The sequence below is a fragment of the Haliotis asinina genome, chromosome 10 (genome assembly GCF_037392515.1).
Source record: "Haliotis asinina isolate JCU_RB_2024 chromosome 10, JCU_Hal_asi_v2, whole genome shotgun sequence".
Taxonomy (NCBI): domain Eukaryota; kingdom Metazoa; phylum Mollusca; class Gastropoda; order Lepetellida; family Haliotidae; genus Haliotis; species Haliotis asinina.
Window position 1 is genome coordinate 13,617,188 of NC_090289.1, and position 19,148 is coordinate 13,636,335.

General features: G+C 38.8%; 1 protein-coding gene across 1 annotated transcript; it reads right to left on the reverse strand.

The window, feature by feature from the left end:
• Positions 1-11,451: 11,451 nt before the first annotated feature.
• Positions 11,452-12,584, reverse strand: LOC137297917 (caprin-2-like). Its single transcript, XM_067829909.1, has 2 exons — positions 12,326-12,584; positions 11,452-11,846 (listed from the first exon to the last, which is right to left on the reverse strand). The coding sequence occupies exons 1-2, from the start codon at positions 12,582-12,584 to the stop codon at positions 11,452-11,454; spliced, it is 654 nt and encodes a 217-aa protein (XP_067686010.1).
• Positions 12,585-19,148: the final 6,564 nt, after the last annotated feature.

A 19,148-nucleotide genomic window follows, 5' to 3' on the forward strand; every position in this document is an offset into this window, starting at 1 on the left:
TTAGTTATGGGCGATGTAATGAAAGTTTTATATAGTTGGGACGAACAGTTTTTCGTCATTGAGGACCCGTGAAGACCCGGGTTAGAATTGGTCTTCAGTAATCCATGTCGTAAGGGGCGACTGGCGGGATCGGGCGGTCAGGCTCGATGGCTTGGTTGAGACATGTCATCGCATCCCAACTGCGTAGACTGATGCTCATGTTATTGATCACCGGATTGTCTGGTCCAGACGTAAGTTATGTACAACGTGAACCCCCACGCCAATCCCCTGCGTGTCATCTACAAAATAGAAGTCGACAACCCACCACCCAGGGTACATGGGTACATTAGTGACCTTCCCAGGGTACATTAGTTACTATCCCAGGTTGACACAGGTCATGGTATCCCACATCGATGCTCATGTATAGTTGATTATCTGGTCTATACTCGATTGTGTACAGACCCCACAATATAGCTGGAGTATTACTGAATGCGGCGTAAAACTAAACTCACTCACTCAAAATAGTTCACTTACTGATATTGACAGTATTGTGCATAAAATTCAACGTATATCTTGGAAGTTTTTCCATCTCCCTAGACGTACAGATATGTTGTTCATATCAAACCTATGCTTTGAATCCAAGGGCAAGTGTGAACTTTGGCTTAAAAAAGTTTAATCACTATGAAATAAATAACCGCTGTTATGATAGAAATTCTCCAATAAGTGCGTCATCTGATGCAAAACCTAATTTTCAGTCAGAAAATATGGGTTTTTATCCTCTGTATAATACAAAAAAAACTAATTCATTCACATGTACCCTAGGTCGTTAATTAATTACGTGTTTAAATTGTGCAATATTTTATTGATCATTCACAATCCTCATGTCTATATTTTTCGTATCTTAAAGCTACAGAAATAATAAGGTGTAATATCGCTAGGGGATATAAAGATGTGTGTGCAATAAACATAAAGGAAGATAACATTTTGAAGTTGCTGAATGGCATTGACGAAAATTGATTCTAATGAATACATCTGATTGTTGACTAACGTCGGAAGGGCTCGCTACCAGCCATGCTAAATCGTTGAACGCTGTTTCGTCTGTTGATGGTGTGTCGCTGCCGTTGATGTCGCCGTCACGAATCTGTTCTGGGGATGGATCTGCCGAATGGATCGGTCCTCGGCAGCTGGTAGCGGTTAATCGACTTGATGATTTCACTTTTCTTATGTTGTTTTACGGTGTAAGCTGACACAATAGTTGTAAGCTGATCTTTGGCTTCGCTGCTGACCAACACTGGAACTGTTATTGGTTGTATCTGATTATCACGTGACCTGCTTTACCTCACGTACCAATACAAGTACGCTTTGTCATTGCCTGACTGGGGGTAGGCGTCGTCCACTTGCATATTCTCAGAAAGCATTAATTTTGTATCTGAATCATTATGTGCTTGCTCCCGTCAATGTTAACATTGCTTCACGTACTTATGTCAAGAAATATGTTTCACATTTCCTTAAACTTGTGCATGGTTTTGTGAGGGTAAACACAGGATATGACTTTTGGTGTTCTAAATATTGACCCGAATTTTACAATACCATTTCAAACTGATTCGTTCTGCCCTGTACATAAAACACGGCATAGCTTTTCACAAGGTAAAGTGACATCACATATACATATCACGTGAATTTTCATACAATTTGATGACGTATTTTAAGCATACAACGCGCATCCCGAAATCTGGTAAATCTCTACATGGGGCGGATGGAGGATGAGGAAGATTTTTTGTGGGCAGTAGTTCCAATAGAGCAGAAGGAAAAGTTACTTGCGAGGTGCTATCGAAACGTTTTGAGTCTAAAATACTTCACTGCTGAGCGATGAACAGCAGTACGGGTACTGAGTCCCATCGGGTAATCGCCCTTGAGGACCAAACACTTTATGACTGCTCTGTACCCAAGCTTATCCAATTCTGCCGTTTCAAAATGGCGGTGGTTAGATGTCACAGCGACATGCGACTATATTATGTTTGTGAGAATGACACATACCATTCATCAATGTCATGTTGTTATTTCTATCATGCACTTATCAGAAGTATTTTAGGCGCAAAACGTTTTGATAGCCCTTCGTACATACCGAAACATAACTCTCATTAACCAATTCAGACACTGACCTACTTTTCAGCCGATCCGAATTTTCTCGTGTGCAAATGAAAACTGACACCACAAACAACTCTGGTTAAACTGAATTCCAATTCCTTGTTTCGAAAGAAACTGGTATTTATAAATGAATTTTTATTTTAACCTTTAATAACACCGTCTTTCTATACTTTATGTGGAGATTCAGGCAGCATACATCAAATATAGACTCACAGACATCCCCTGTTTAGCGTCGTCGTAAAATCATTAACAATGCATTTGGCTTACTGGTTAAACCTGCTATGTGTTCTTTGCGCTTATTCAGCGTATTTCTGTAAAGCCAGCCAAACTTTTCTAGCAGCAGAGCCTCGTTTTGAGTCACACTGCGAACAAACCTTCGCAGTTTCAACCGCTATCTTTATTGACACTTTCAAGTTCAGTTGTAACGGCGGCTTAGCTGATTGGCTGATTGTGATGCGAGCCAGTAAAGGGAGGTAATAAATGTTTTTTGACCGACCCGTAGATGCATCCAGGGTATAGTGGAGACTTATCGGAACCTATACCCTGGAGATATCGAGGATGCGTTGTGGCGTGCTCCATGTGCACCATACGGAGGCGATCGTTGTGATAACAATAGCATTCGGGATGGTTCGGGTGCAAACCTTTGAGTGGGTAAAAGTTCAAATGGTATGTGCGAATGTCCACTTTGGCGATTTGGTAACTGTGTTCTGATTGGTCAGTCTCAAAGGTTACCTGACGTGACCTCCAACTAGGTTTTGTTAGACCCACTGATAGCCAGTGTACGTTTGTAACACAACGAACCTTAGATAAATGGGTTTTTTTTCGGATTTGACTTAATCATCTCATTAACGTTTCATTTGTATGGTGTTTATTGTTGCCAGTGGAAGGTTGCTTGACTGAAGTACCAGTTTATTTCTTTCACTAGCCTCTGTGTCGCACTGACTTTGTACACTGCTCATGCAAGACGCCTCTAGTAATTATTTAGAGTGATCATGTACTGTTAAATTGAAACAATGTATTTCAGAAATACAATTATTTTTAATTGTATCCTTGACTGGTGCGAACTGGGAATCGATATTAAAGTTGCAGAGGACGTTGAGAAGAAGCTATGACGTATTTTCACTCATGATTACCCTCCTATACGCCATAAGGCAGGGAATAAAATATACAGGTGTGTGTGGTGTATCTGTGTTTGTTGGGGGTGGGGTTGTGGATGGGGGCGGGTGTGATCAGGAGACCTTCCTGCTGCTTTATATTTTACTACATGTGGTACCAATCGCGTATCAAATGAACACTGTCACCGGTCTGTTAAGCCAGTAGTTGCTCCCCCTTGCTCTAGACCTTAAAAGCACCAAACCAACCAAACTCACAATCAACCATAATTACACATTGACAAAGGTTTGTAAATCCGGGCTAGAGTTGGTCTCCAGAAACCTATGCTTGTCGTAAGAAGCGATTAATGTAATCAGTGGTCAGACTCGCACTCTTGGCTGACACATGTCATCGTATCCTAATTACGTTGATCAATGCTCATGTTGTTGATCACAGGACTGTCTGGTCTTGACTTGAGTATTTACAGACAGCTGCAATATAGCTGTAATAGCGCTGAGCGTGACATGAAACAACAAAACAAACCAGTATAATGTTTTCTTTGTTTACTTCAACCAAGCAAATATCACCTGTTCAATGTAAGTGAGACAATGTTGGAGAGATCAGAATACTAGTATATGACTATGTAGACTGTCTCACAGTCCCTGAACCACATTATTTCCCCTACGGTCCAGCATTCAGTGAAGTGCTAAGGCTCTAAATTCAGCAAGTCCACATTTCCGTAGCCACAACGCAGATGCTTTTAGTCTCTGAATCTCTGATATCCCTGGGTCTCCTTTTCAAATAAAATGGTTTTGTTTTATTATAGATAAGGCGCATTCCATGAAGTAGTGCTGTAACAGATAGGGGAATGTAAAACCACGCTCACTAACGTGCATGGAATGTTGGAGGCGTCATAAACACAAAAGAACACGTTACCAGCGGTAAATGATAGTGGAATAACGAGGCATCGAACTATAGAGTTTAGTAATTGACTTCCGTTGACAAAATGCGGAGTGCAAACTACAGGAAGTACCAGATTTATCAATTATCGACCCCTTAAATAAGCAAACTTGATCTAGGTTTCAAGTTTCTCGTCTGTTATTAAAACAGACTGACATTACTTGTGCTTGTTTTCAATTCATATAGACACTGCATTCATCTGAGAAATGACTTCAGATGACACAGTTCAAGGAGAGAAAAAATCTGTTGCAATAGTAGACTGAAGTTCAATAGTGTGTCACAGTAGTGTGTTGCAACAGACCATCGCTATCGCCATAGTTGTTTCCTCCTCAGTAGTCACTCGCCCCCATCCACCTAGCAAATGACACTAACTGTAGAGTACAGAAAAACGGGTACAACTTAAACAGCCTTGTTATGCATCACAGTACATTTACACACTTGGGTACCACATAATTTTAAAACACTGAATAATTCAAGACACAATTTCAAGCTGCAATTTCAGTCTCCTAATCATATTGTGCTCAGACGTTTTATGTGCAGGTTCCATCTATCAAAAGTCATATAAACATAACTAGAACTAGAATATTATTTCAGTACACATTTATAGATCTATAATGTGTGCTTATTTAAGTTCGATCATAAAATGTTAGGTTTGTTTGAACCATATTAGCAAAGCATAAACATGGTAAGCATAGTTTGTAAGTACAAAATGTCTTGAAGTTACTTTTCAAGAATTTACAAACAACCTTGGATTCACCTTTTCATCCTTGCGTTGAGAAAACTGACAACCAGGGTGTCATCAAATTATATAGGTATTAGATATCATTATGATATCTGGTGGGATTATTGTATTGATAAAACACCTTCTAGTCAATAGGTATGTAAAAAAATCATTGACTCCCTTGAATGCTATATGTACGGTTTTTGATATGTCATTGTTTAGAACTGATAAAGATGTGTTATTTGCGAGTGACTATATACATCCTTATGATTCAACGTGATATCATACGAAACGAGCTAAATGTGCCATGTCAATGTTGAAAGACTCACTTCTTGATATTTTGCAAGACTTACTTCTTGATATTTTGCAAGACTCACTTCTTGATATTTTGCAAGAATGTGGTGATATGTATTTGTTCATTGGTGGTGACTTCTTAGATGATGATTGTTCATGTGATAAAATACTAAACAAAACAGTGACACAACTACAGAATTCATGCTCCGCTTTTGATCTGTCTGTTTATAATGGTCGTTGTGGCACTGACTCGGGTACCGGTGACTTTACTTTCATTGGTGCCTCTGGGGCAAGTGTCATTGACTATGTTGTGTCGTCGGGAGAGCTTCTTTCACTCTCTCGACGTTTTGACATTGTAACTAGGTCAGAGTCCGACCACCTTCCCCTCGTATGTGCATTGCAGTCAAGAGACAATATGCTGGCCGACTCTGAGTCTCACGATGCACGTGAACCTTGTGACTACCGGTATGTCTGGGACGTAACCAAACGGGACTTATTTCGGGACAATTAAATTTTACTTTCTGATGATTGTTTGGATATGTTTGATACCTTTTCAGAATTAATACACTGAGATGTTGACAAAGCAGTCACGGTGTTTACTGATGTCATCTGTAATGCTGCAAACGGTATGAAACGATTATATAGTAATGCTAGGAAAACGTCGTAGGTCTGGTTTGATAAAGAATGTGAATATTATAGCTGTGAGAGAAATCGGATGTTATCGGTGTATAGGCCTCACAAGGATCCAATCTCTTTGCAGAAGTATATAAAGGCCAGAAATAAGTATACATCAGTGTTGAGAGATAACAAGCGTAGCCATAATGTGAGCTTATGTAACATTTTGTTAGATAATCTACATAATAATAAAACGTTTTGGTCTTTTTTTAAAAGAATTTCACAAAGTACATCACATCAACCAAATATATCCATAACACAGTGGTATAATCATTTTATGAATATATTTAACACCGAGGATGATGTAATTAACGATGAAAGTTTAGATTTCGATATTGATGAAGGTTTTCATAGCATGACTCAGTTCATCCTCGACTCCAATAACTGAAGACGAAGTTAAAGAAGCAGTCAATGGTTTGAAATGTAATAAATCTGCACGTGCGGACAAATTAATTGCGGATTTTTTCCATAGTTCCCTTGGTTTGTTAATGCCTTACCTGGTACTATTATTCAATACTGTATTTGACTCTGCATATTTCCCTGAAGCATGGTCAGTGGAATCATTGTTTCCTTACACAAAAAGGGGGATATTCACACTCCTAATAACTTCCGAGGAATTAAAATTTCGAGCGTTTTTTGTACAATCTATGTATCTCTTTTGAACAGACGGCTTACATTTTGGACTGATGCATATGACAAACTTGTGGAATCACAAGAGGATTTCGTCAGGGATATTCCACCATTGATAACACTTTATTTTACAATCAGTCATTCAACGGTATTTAGCAAAGAAAAGGGGAAAACTGTATGCCTCATTTGTAGATTTTTCAAAACCTTTTGATTTAGTGAATAGTTGGAAATTATGGATGGTTTTAATAAAGAAAGGAGTTTCTCCAAAAATGTTAAACGGTGTACAAGCTATATATAATCGAGTACGTTCGTGTGTCAAGTCTAATAATATGCATTCGGATATGCTTGACTGTGATCTGGGTTTACGTCAGGGTATGCGTCCTTAGCCCTTGTTTATTTTCAATGTTTATTAATGTACTAGCACAGGAAATTGAATCCACGTGCTAACCTGGTATCCAGCTTCACCCAAAATGATTGAACTGTTCATATTGCTGTTTGCCGACGATGTCATTTTGATATCTGACACAATCTTTGGTCCGCAGAAAAGAATTGAGACTCTGGAATCATATTGTAATAATTATCAGCTAAAAGTTAATTTGGATAAAACTAAAGTGGTTGTTTTGAAGTATGGCGGTATTCTTTCGAGAAGGAAAAAACGGTATTATAGATATAGAACGGTGCTAGAAAAGTTCGGTTAGGCATATTAAGGACATTAAATAGATTTAAACCAATTCCGTATGGATTATTTTTAGGGTATTTGACACAAATATCATGCCTGTTTTTCTTTCTTGGGCTGAGGTGTGGGGGTTAGATAGTGTACGTAATATAGAAACCATTCATATGCTTGCATGTAAAAGCTTCCTTGGAGTGAAGGTATCGACGTCAACTTACACAGTGCTGGGTGAATGTGGCAGATATCCTTTGCATATTTTTGCATCTAAACGCTCCATAAAATTCTGGATGATATTGTTGTCTATGCCTAATGTAAGATACCAAAAAAAGTGTTAGAACATGCTTTTACAGACAGCTAATAATGGTAAAAGTAATTGGGTTTCCAAATTTAAGTATTTGTTGTTTCGACTTGGATTTGGCTATGTATGGAAGTCACAAACAATAATTAGTAAAGCATCCTTCAGCTCTAAAATAAGAAATTATACTATTTTAAACGTACATTTGGAACAGAGTTATATCTCAAACGATTAACAATTGCAAAATTCCTCGTGGCCATGGCACAATTCCGCTGCAGTTCTCATGGACTTAAAATAGAACCAGGCATTCATTATGGGTACGTATGTACATGTATGGGTGTATGTGTATGCATGTATATGTATGTATGTATGTATGTATGTATGTATGTATGTATGTATGTATGTATGTATGTATGTATGTATGTATGTATGTATGTATGTATGTATGTATGTATGTATGTATGTATGTATGTATGTATGCATGCATGCATGCATGTATGTATATGTGTGTGTATACTACAACTCCCTCTTTGTGTGTGTGTGTGTGTGTGTGTGTGTGTGTGTGTGTGTGTGTGTGTGTGTGTGTGTGTGTGTGTGTGTTGCCGTATGCAGTATGCAATGTATGCTGACTGGCCATATGTATATGTGAACATGAGGAGGGAGACTACATTCTTCTTGAATAAAGATTCTTGAGTTACTCTCAATACTATAGTGCTATGAATCCCGACTGCAAATGACATATATGTATACAACCATCATGATTTTAATTTTCTGTCATAACAACAATTTTCGATGGATATTTCCTTGCCAAGATACTGTTTCATGTATCTGTGTACATTCGAGCAGTCTTCGTATAAGTCCTCTTAAGCTTGTTGACTAGTCCAGTTCATGAACTTCTTTCGTTGGTTTTTTGTTTCATGAAGCATATATATTTAAACTACTCAAGATGACAATAAGATGGCGGTGTCGTCCTTCTATGTGATTACTGATTTTTTAACCAACACTTTTGTAGTTGTTCCCAAAGTAGTCGCACGGAAAGCTTAATGGCCGTCCAAAGATTCAGCGTGTCCAAACCACACATCCAGCACATCAGGAGAAGGCAGAATGATACCTAATGGCTTTTGATATCATGCAGACACAAAATACAGCCGCCTCACCAAGAAACCGTGTGAAAATACACTGGGCTGTAGTAAGATCTTACCTTATGAAAATATATAATTATACATTTAAGAGTCAATGTATATATGAGTTATTTTATCATGCACATTTCTCCATACACAATGCATGCTCAAAGCGCCCAAACAATCGTATTGTTATTTACCCAGACACAGTCACATGCCAACATTTATAAATTCGACTTATTGCGAATTGATCATGCGTGGTTGCAGAATGTCCGGCCTGGCTGATGTGCTTGAGTGACTTTAAGCAATGACCACTGATCGAGTGTAACCAGTGATAATTACATGTTACTTGAGATACCTGTCATCGGGAAATTGACCTGTATTGATGTAATGTGTGGTGTCTGCTATTGTTAATTTGCTGATTAACAAGTTCAACGGGAAACAGTTAGTATCATGAAAATTGGTGCTTATTTGTCAATTAATTGGATGAGAGATGTCAAAATTCTTTCTATATTCTTCACTGTTACGATTAATGCTAACCTGAAGACTACAAAGACGATGAAAGAGGCACCTTTTCTGTCCTTTTATCAAGTTTTCAAAAGTTGACATGGTCAGACTGAAATAAGCTTTATAATAATTTGAGAAGAATACTGATGAATTTTTCGCATTAATAACACGCTTGTTGTCTGTGAGGCGTGAGAGGGTTATCTATAACTTATACCACTGGGTACCCATGTTCTGATGGGTGAACAGATGCAATTTTAACTTGCCTAAGGTGAGACCAGATTTCTCTTGTGTTTCGTTGTAGGGCAGGACTGAAGTACTAGAAACTCTCAGGAGGATATATATATATAATGCATACATATGTGGTTATAATCTGATTATCTTTTACAGTAGGTGCTGTTATTCACACGCATCGCATTCAGAACCTTGCTTTTGTGCTGAAGCCAGTTTATCGAGTATCATATCATCATAGTATTTTTCGGGCAGTTAACCCTGAGTCACCTAAGATTTCTGGGCGGAACATATTCTCTCAAAATGTTGACTAGGTATAATGTGGCCGGCTTGTAAGTGCATATGTAGGTGGTTAGTTTTAAGATGAATGATAAGAACCACCTCAGTAAGACAGCAAAATAGTGTGTCGTAATATATTTTCTGCAGGACGTCAATTGTGGGATTTTCCATCACATCAACATATGCTTTCAGCAGATGGTCTAGAGGGTGGCTAGGTATATTGCAGCCGACCTATTTGTACATCATATGCAGTTGATACAGAAACATGAGTGGGAGTGGTAAGCCATGGAGACGAATCGAGATTGTCGACACGTTTGCTCCTGTTATCCGGAACAGCTGCCATGAGTACTGGCTGCGTTCCCCTACTTCCAAGAAATGTTGTTCCGCTTTAGGTATGTAGCATACGTGAAAGACATATGCACACGGGCTCCTCAGTGACGATGTTGTTATGGAAAGAAGTGTGCTAAATGTTGTCGCGGTATGTTATGTCGTTATGTTATGTCGAGTGAGTGAGTGAGTTTAGTTTTACGCCGTACTCAGCAATATTCCAGCTACATGGGGGCGGTCTGTAAATAATCGAGTCTGGACCAGACAATCCAGTGACTAACAACATGAGCATCTATCTGCAGAATTGTGAACCGATGACATGTGTCAACCAAGTCAGCGAGTCTGACCACCCGATCCCGTTAGTCGCCTCTTACGACAAGCATAGTCGCCTTTTATGGCAAGCCTGGGTTGCTGAAGGCCTATTCTACCCCGGGACCTTCACGGGTCTGTTGCATCGAAGTAGAAACATGACACGTATTGGCTAACTACATCCACGTCCAAGCACAGGCAAGATTACTTTTGTTATGACTTTGACGGTAAATGGGGGTTTGTGTCAGTACACTATTACTTCGCATACATTGCACCCTGACTGCGTGCAGCGACTGCCAGGCATGGGTAAAACGTACTATCTTTTCACATGTAATGCTTATTTGTCTCCTTTCATTGTCACTCTCCAGTCAGATTCTCTATTCATTATCCATGACGTCGAATGATTGGTCAATCCCACTGTCGTCATCGTGCCGCTGAGAATACACAGTGATGACTCCACTGTTATAATGGGTCGCAGGCACTTTTGCAAATTTCATAGGCAAAAATATCTCTCTTATTATCCTATATCCATCCAACAGATCATCAACACAACCTCATCAAAATTACGCATTTTCAATATTTCATGAAACAGATTATCACTTGCTAAACATAACATAGAATAGTTGTTGTTCTTGGCTTGTTACCTAATTTTTGGATAAGGCATGATATATTTTCGTGATTTTTGTACAAAATGAAACATCTTAAACAAAGATTACTTTATTTAAAAACAATAACAAAAGGGAATTCCTTCATGGGTCATAACACAGTGACACACGAGCATGACTATAATCATTGTAAATAAAGAATGAAACAGTTTCTTTCCAAACCGTCCGATGTACATTTTCGTGTTCAGTGTTATAAACTTTGGCCCGTAACACAGGGTCATCTATCTACAACAAAGTCACGACAGTTAGTACGTTTTAGGAAAAATCGTGTAACAACTCCCATAATTGTTAAATCCTCTAAGTATTTCACGTGTTGTCTACAGGCGATAATATCCGTGCGAGTTACACGCGAGTTATATATTAATAAATGATCTTGAGTAGGAATAAGTGTCATAAAATACTATTCACAAATAACTGAGGTCTGTGGAGAACAGTTTACCATGAAAACCGCATGTCTTTCAAGCATCATAATCTTTCATCCGTCACATACACACAACCAACACTTCCACACTACCAGTCAACAGATAACTTATACAGTTTTTTGTCCATCAGCCAACTTTGATGAGAGTTCCTCCATAACTGGACCATCCAGCACCTTGTAACGACTCAGAACCTTTGTGCTTTACGAACCACACTTTGCTTCCAACCTTCATATGAGTCAACGACGAAACGGTGGCAGTTCCTTGATACACGTCTGGTGGGGCCATGGCATAGTTCAGAGGTTTGCCGTCACGGAATATGTAGATGGAGAGTGAGTTGTGCCGATCGTAGTTGATGATGTTGCACCAGAAAAGGTAGATGCCCCCAACAGGGGCAGTGAAGATACCTGTTGATGCGTTGTAACAGTCGCCCCTATTTTGGGATACGTGAGAGAAGGTTAGAACTTCACGGTCGAGTACTGGTGCGGGGTTCATTCCTAACTCTGCTTGGAAACCCACAGAGGCTGAAATGTAGAGAAGTAAGCCTGGGATTCATCTGGTGTATGATACGGGTGTAGCTTATGCATTCAAATTTTGAATGAATGTTAAAATTTTCATTGGAACGTTTATATGCACTGATGCGTTATAACGATCACAAGGAAACACAGGATATTAGAGCTATGCATATTTCATAATCTAAAATGGTATTATCATAATCTCTGTAAAATAAACACGTCACCTGGCGTTTGTCGCATTAGCTTATGTATATCAATCGTGTTTATGAATCTGTATCAACGAAATATATCATGTGTGTCTTTGAAATTTGTCGGCCCTCTCTTTTTGATCAGTACTGAGACATTCAGTACATTCAAATCTAGGGTAATTATTTATTTGTTCAGCATTGGATACAGATCTCAGAAGCTCTCATAAGCAGTCTTCTTAAGATCTGATTTTAGCGCTACACAAATGCTTATAAATGTAATTTAATGTAAACCAACGTTACCTTCAACTCCAAATTGACCATGGCGACTACCAAAGGCAACAATCCGCTGTATGTTCTCAACGTAGGATGCAAATTTCCTGACCTCAGATTGGTGTCTCACTAGCTCTCCCGTGACGTTGGCTAGCTCTGAGGTCAGGTCGGACACTTCAGTCTGTAGTTGCTGAACCTGTAGAGACACCGACGCCAAGTCAGGTGTGGTTGTGGTCACCATCGGACAGACAAGGACAAGGGCAAAAAGAGAAGTATCCAGAACGCTCATCATGATATACAGTCGTTGTGCCTGAAAGCGAAAATCAAAATCAACGTTATTGACTAAAGCAAGAGTGAGTATATTCTGAAGTACTCCAACGTGCGTCTCAATCTGTATAGAAGCAGAACTGGACCATTAAAGACAATTCCAGAAACGAATTACATGGCATTCGATCGGACCCATGCATCTCCATGAAAGGGCTGAAGTATTATTGTCTTTTGAGTTTCCACTGACTCTTCATATCTATATACATGCATTCTGTTTAGCATGCCAATCTTTTTTCCAGGAAATGAGTCTTCAAGGCACGATCAAAGAGTGAGTGAGTTATTACTTAGCATCACAACGGCAATATTTCAGCCTAGATCGTGACGAGAACAATCTAACTGACATCAGTATGAATGGGTGAGTGGGTGAGTTAATATTTAACGTCACATCGGCAATATCTCAGCCATATCGTGACGAGAATACTTAAATGAACATTTAAATGAAATATATACATATTGGAAAAATCTGTCAACGAAGGACAGTAAAGCAACTAGAATATCACATTTTCAATTAAAACTAGCATGAAAAGTTAAAACTAATGTCACTATTTAGACAATACAATATAAACACAGGCTATAGATCGCCAACAACAGAAGGTAGATCACTATACTAGTGACGACATCCGTATGAAAATCAGTAAAGTTAGAATGTGATTTGTTGTAGCTTAATGTTAAAGTGATCGCATACCTGCAATCAGTTTACGTACCTTTCAGAGAGCAAAACCTACGTGGCGGGCAATCCAGTGTAAGACAGCAGCGTGTACATCCACACGAGAATTGTAACTGATGTCTTCACGCCGAGCCACTCCGTTTTATTGTCATCATAACAAAGAACATCTCCACTGGACCGTACATGTGTGATCATAAGTTGAGGAATGCAATCAGCCTTTATCTGATTGCAGCTGAAAACATGTCATTTCCAGGCTCGCAATCAACGACTGCGATAACAACTGACTCAAAATAGGAGGTCCTCGTCTTTTCTAGATCTGCCTACGGGTATTATTGTTATGTAGTCTGGCATTGTGAAGTCCGGTCAATTATGCAGTAAACGGAATTCCATTAATAAAGCTGTCGGCACTTTAAGGGTAACTATTTCTCTATCATTGATGTCAAATTATCAGAGGTGTACGTGTAATATAATATTGATGAGATAGAAATGGATGAATTGACAATATTATCCCGATTACAGTTTAATCTATCTCTAATATTATCATGAAATTATGTCATCTGACAGTCACAGGCATTATATCTGACTGAACATTGGAGTAAATTAACCGAAACATTTTCTGAATATTTTCATTATTTTCATCATATTTCAAGAATCATTTCTTCGAAACTGACACGTGGGGATAGGAATGGTTTGCATGCATCAATTGTATACAGATACAGTTGTATCGTTGTACAAAATATGCTCCAGATTAATATAAACACGAATGTAACTCTTTTAATCCATCCAGTCCCAGCTACAATGACATAGTCTGAATTATTCGGATTAATGAATCAGTGTTACGACATAAAGAACACTGTATAACTGAAGAGAAACGACTGCAAATATAGAGTTAAAGTCGTACGTGGTCCGAAAAAAAGCACCCGTCAAGACCCAGGTTAGAATTGACCTTTAGTAACCCATGCTTATCCAAAAGGGAGATTACCGGGTTCGGGTGGTCGGGTTCGCATATTTGGTTGTTACGAGTCATCGTATCCCACTTGCGTAGAGCTATATTCATTCTGTTGATCACTGGCTTGTCTGGTCCATACTCAGTTATTTTGCAGACCGTTGCCATATAGCTGAGATATTAATGAATGCAGTGTAAAACTAAACTCACACATCGAAATAAAGGTTTCGGTGAATTGTGAATTGTGAAGATTAAGTACGCTTGGCTTTATAAAAATCGTTCTTCTTCAATATCTTTTATTGACTGGAGCATATTATTGTGGTACTTTTTAAAAAATTAAATGTATACAAATACATGTAATCATCGGTAACTCATGATCCCCAGCGTGTTTGGTTGAATAATTAACAAACCATTTCCATTTACGTAAGTTTTTTATGTTCCCCAAGATCGACCAGTAATTTACATGCTTACGTCGGTTTCCCAAAAAAGTTTTAGTCTAGTCCTAATTGTTTGTTACACTAGGAAAGAACTCATGTTGAAGACGCGAGTGGTTAGTTTGCTATTTGCTTTATGATTATTTTGTCTGAACTTGGTATAGATCACCGACGTCTAAACTGAGCATCGAACAGAATGCAGATCAATAATCATTGATTATCTATCTTCCGAGAAACACAGACATAATCAATTCCATTTATACGTGGCTGGAAAACGTTGTCATTCCACGCTCGATGAACACCAAACAGTAGTTGAGGCTCGTGTTTTGCGCTTATAATCCGTATCAGACACATTCTACGAGGTAAAAAGCTCGAGGGAAAAACAACAGAAATCATGTTTTGGTGGTCAGGACCTGGTGTACTCTTCACTCCATTGTATCAGGATTTCATTACATCAGACAGCTTGTGGTCAAAGCCACGATTACCACTGACAGGTCTTGGGAGCCTCGGGCGTTATCATCGATAGTCGATTACAACTTTGCCCCTAGCACCTACAGTGAATGGGAGTTATTTTTTTACCTTACAGCAATAAAGCGGTGTTCGTGTGAAGCTTAAAGTTGTCAACGATATGGCGCATTCCTGTGCGATATAAATGTCTAGATTGTATTGTATGACTTGAAGTAATCATATAACGTACTAGGTATTTCCGTGGCCTAATAATACATACACACATATGTACGTAAGCACACATTCCCAAATGAGCTTAGTTGTTATCATTCTTCAAAACAAACAAATCAAAACTACATTAATCAGTTGGAAAACACCCAGTCCCCGAAATAAACCTTGACAAAGACAACAGTGTTCCTTTCGGAATGGATGGAAGCGGTTTTATGTAAGTAACAGTAAGAATTTGTTTCTGAGGATGGTCTTGCCTAGGTTTTGTAGATATTTTATACTGACGTTCTGTATATCCCCTGTAAGAGACTTACTGGAATATGAATGTGTTTCTAAAGTCTTTTTAATCTATATTTCGATCACTGTATGTTGTTTTAATATATACATGTGATATTACAGTTTTGTCGCCTGTGTTTGTATCCCTTTAGTTTGTTTATCCAATGAATTCAATGAATTGCATTGAAATGATTGTGAATAAGTACAATGTTTCATTAGGAATCCCAAAATTCACGCTCTCGCAGATTGCACGTGCGTGTTAAAAGTGACCCGATTGTTTTCAGAAACAACCGCCCACAGAGACACAACGTTTCGTGGGTACCGGAACAACCACTACCCGTGGCGGTTAACAATGGATTACAATGGATCACAAATGAGGGTTACAGTGTCGGGAAGCTCAAAGCTGAACTTCAGAAGGATTAAGGGGATTAAGTTTTGGGGGAAGGAGGAGGCGAGAAGGTGACATGTGGTTTCATCTTGGACCACGATTAGTCTCCATTATAAAATTGAAAAGGGATAATACGAAATTCAGTTTAACAAGTGGTGACATTCAACAGTAATTAAGCTTCGACTATACTTGTATTACAATTGGACTCATTATTCCGCTTTAGTTTACTAGTGTTTATGGGGAAAAACGGTTTTAATAACCTGTACTTGTCAAGATTCTTTAAAGTGATTTTTGAATACTGATTAAACAAGCTAGCGCGATGTGTCAGTAACTACTCCCTGGTTAGAGCAGAATTCCAAACAAATTCTACTTTTCTGACCATTCGTCCCACAATGTCCCCGCTACAGTCTCTTGTCATTAACGTCATGGCCCATTTTATTTAAACTCGTGTTCAGATTCGACACTAAACCTTATACCCAGGGTAACTCATCGTGGGAATGGTGTATGGTACCCTTTGGTTATCAGTGTTGACTTGACCAGGTTGGATGCTGAGGCTCGGAGATATGGTTTCATGCTTATCGTCATAACCCATCGACCTTGAATGTTTCTCTCAGTATAAATCTGGCTGGCCTGATCCAGACTGTTTAGTATCGTTATTATGCATGTAGAATCCGCAATAGCCCAGTTTGCAGTCACGTAAAGCACATCAATCAGCTGTGCAGAGATCGATGGGGTATCTTAGTGGTTAAAGTGTTCGCTCGTCAGGCCGAAGACCCGGGTCGATTTCCCACATGGGTACAATGTGTGAACCCTATTTCTGGTGTCCTTCACCGTGATATCACTAGAACATTGCGAAAGGCGGCTTAAAACTAAACCCAACCCACTCACTCAATTACAGCTGTGCAGAGCTAGTCATTTAAAACACACACCTTACATCGCTCGAATCTCTTAATGTTTCCAGGTTTCTCAGCGCCACATCTGTTGGCTGGTTTTCACACACGTTGTACATGCCAAATACATGTAGCGATCCATTAATTTTAAGGTAAATGTAGTTAATGAAATGATGTATGGACAAAGCGGGCGCTACACAAAACGCAATCACAAAATGGTTCGTTGGTATTGTGCGTATTATTGTCTATTACTTGAAATGAAATTCATTGATCATAATGGTTTTTATCCATTAAACCATATTTACCCAGTTTAATTAACGAGCTTACTCAGTGATCAAAGGTCCCAGGGTAAAATAGGCCTTCAGCAACCCAAGCTTGCCATCAAAGGCGACTATGCTCGTCGTAAGAGGCGATTAACGGGATCGAGTGGTCAGGGTCGCTGACTTGGTTGACACATGGCATCGGTTCCCAATTGCGCAGATCGATGCTGATGTTGTTGGTCACTGGATTGTCTGGTCCAGACTCGATTATATACAGACCGCCACCATATAGCTGGATTATTGCTGAGTGCAGCATATAACTAAACTCACTCACTCACTCAGTGATCAAAGAATGTATAAATGTACAAGTTTATAATTTTATATATTATATATATATATATATATAATAAATGATGAAGTATGTTGTATTTGTGGTCACAAATTTAGTACTATTGTATCAAGATTTCAAATGGTATCAGTGATTATCCAGATCATTATTCTTCAATGTTTCACCCACCTGATATAATTACATCTTTCTTTTTCGTTGTCTGTTTCATTAGAACGATTCAACGTATCAACCAACCATATCTTGATGTGGCTATATGATTGCTAAAACTACATTCACTCCAACTTTCGAATTACCTACATGCCCATCCGCCAGGGACGGCTTATTTTCAACACGGACTGTCAGATTCTCAAGTTCACCTGACCAATTTAGACATGTATATTAATATTTTGGTCAGACTGGCTGACAAGCTTTACGCCTAACCTGTGGTCTGGCTGAAACGTGTTGGAGTTCAATATCATGCACTCACTTTACCATTCCCTCGTTCTTACGCCTCCGATGCAACAATCTAAGTTGCTAATCAAAACTACCAGTCTTTATAAAACATCTGTCTACAGAACACATCAATAAACACATCATTAAATGAATCAATTTCTCTTATAAAACCAAGAATTAAAATGAAAATTAACAGTATTGAAAAAATCCATAACTGTTTAACATAGACGTATATTTATCCCTCAGGCAATGCTTGACTATGGCTCCCTCATCACATGCGACACAAAACAGAAAAAAATCTTTTGGTCGTCTCATAAGGACCTCCTCAAATCTGGACTGACAACCCAAGTAGCTGTAACCAACATAAGGTTTTATTTCATGAGGTTTATTGATACTTACTTGGGTGTCCCAGTTCTTTTGCACCAGATCACGGATGTAAGTTCTAATGCTAGTTTTGTAATCAGAGTATGGAATAAGAAAAGTGCCATAGATTTGTTGAGTGCTGCCTTGGCACTAAGATCAGCCATTGTGTTCCCAGAAACACCAACATGGCTGAGTAACCAACAAAAGACGCTGCCACATTGGTCAGTAGCCAGATCATTATACAATTCGATAATTTCTGTTAAAGGTGGATTTTTACAAGACAGATTTGTAATGGTCTGAAGGCATGAAAGAGAATCGGGAAAGATTATGTATTTTGAATATTTACGATATTCATATATTTAAGAGATGTTGATATGGCTTTAACTTCTGCTGTGAAAATCGAGCTGTTATTGTGCAATCGAGAAGATATTGTTCTGGATCCAGTGACAGTGGCACAAGCAACTTTGCCACTATTCGTGGATCCATCTGCAAATAAGGGTTTGTATCTATCAAAGTTACTTTTTAATGGATTATATTCTTGTTTACTTTGTAATTCATAAGTTTCTGACCTTTTTAAACTGTTGCCAAGGAGAAGAAAGCAAACGGGGAGGATATATATTTTCCAGCAGAATTCCAGGAGCGAAAATGAACTGTTTAATTCCTAGGCAGAACAACAGAAGACTTTTTGCTGTACAGATCCCCATAAAGAGGATGGAAAATGCAGTTAAATGCAGGGTTAGACTCGTGGGAATATACTATTGTTATATACTGTTAGGATAAGTTTATACGCCTTTGGTTAAGCGAAGGCGCATCGGCCTCGACACAGAAAATAGACACACAATAGGG

Bases quoted from the DNA above. Each gene is read 5' to 3' on its own strand.
- LOC137297917 (XM_067829909.1), bottom strand. From the start codon at position 12,584: ATGAGCGTTCTGGATACTTCTCTTTTTGCCCTTGTCCTTGTCTGTCCG. The intron at 11,847-12,325 runs GTAACGTTGGTT...TCTACATTTCAG, and splicing joins TGGTCAATTTGGAGTTGAAG to CCTCTGTGGGTTTCCAAGCA.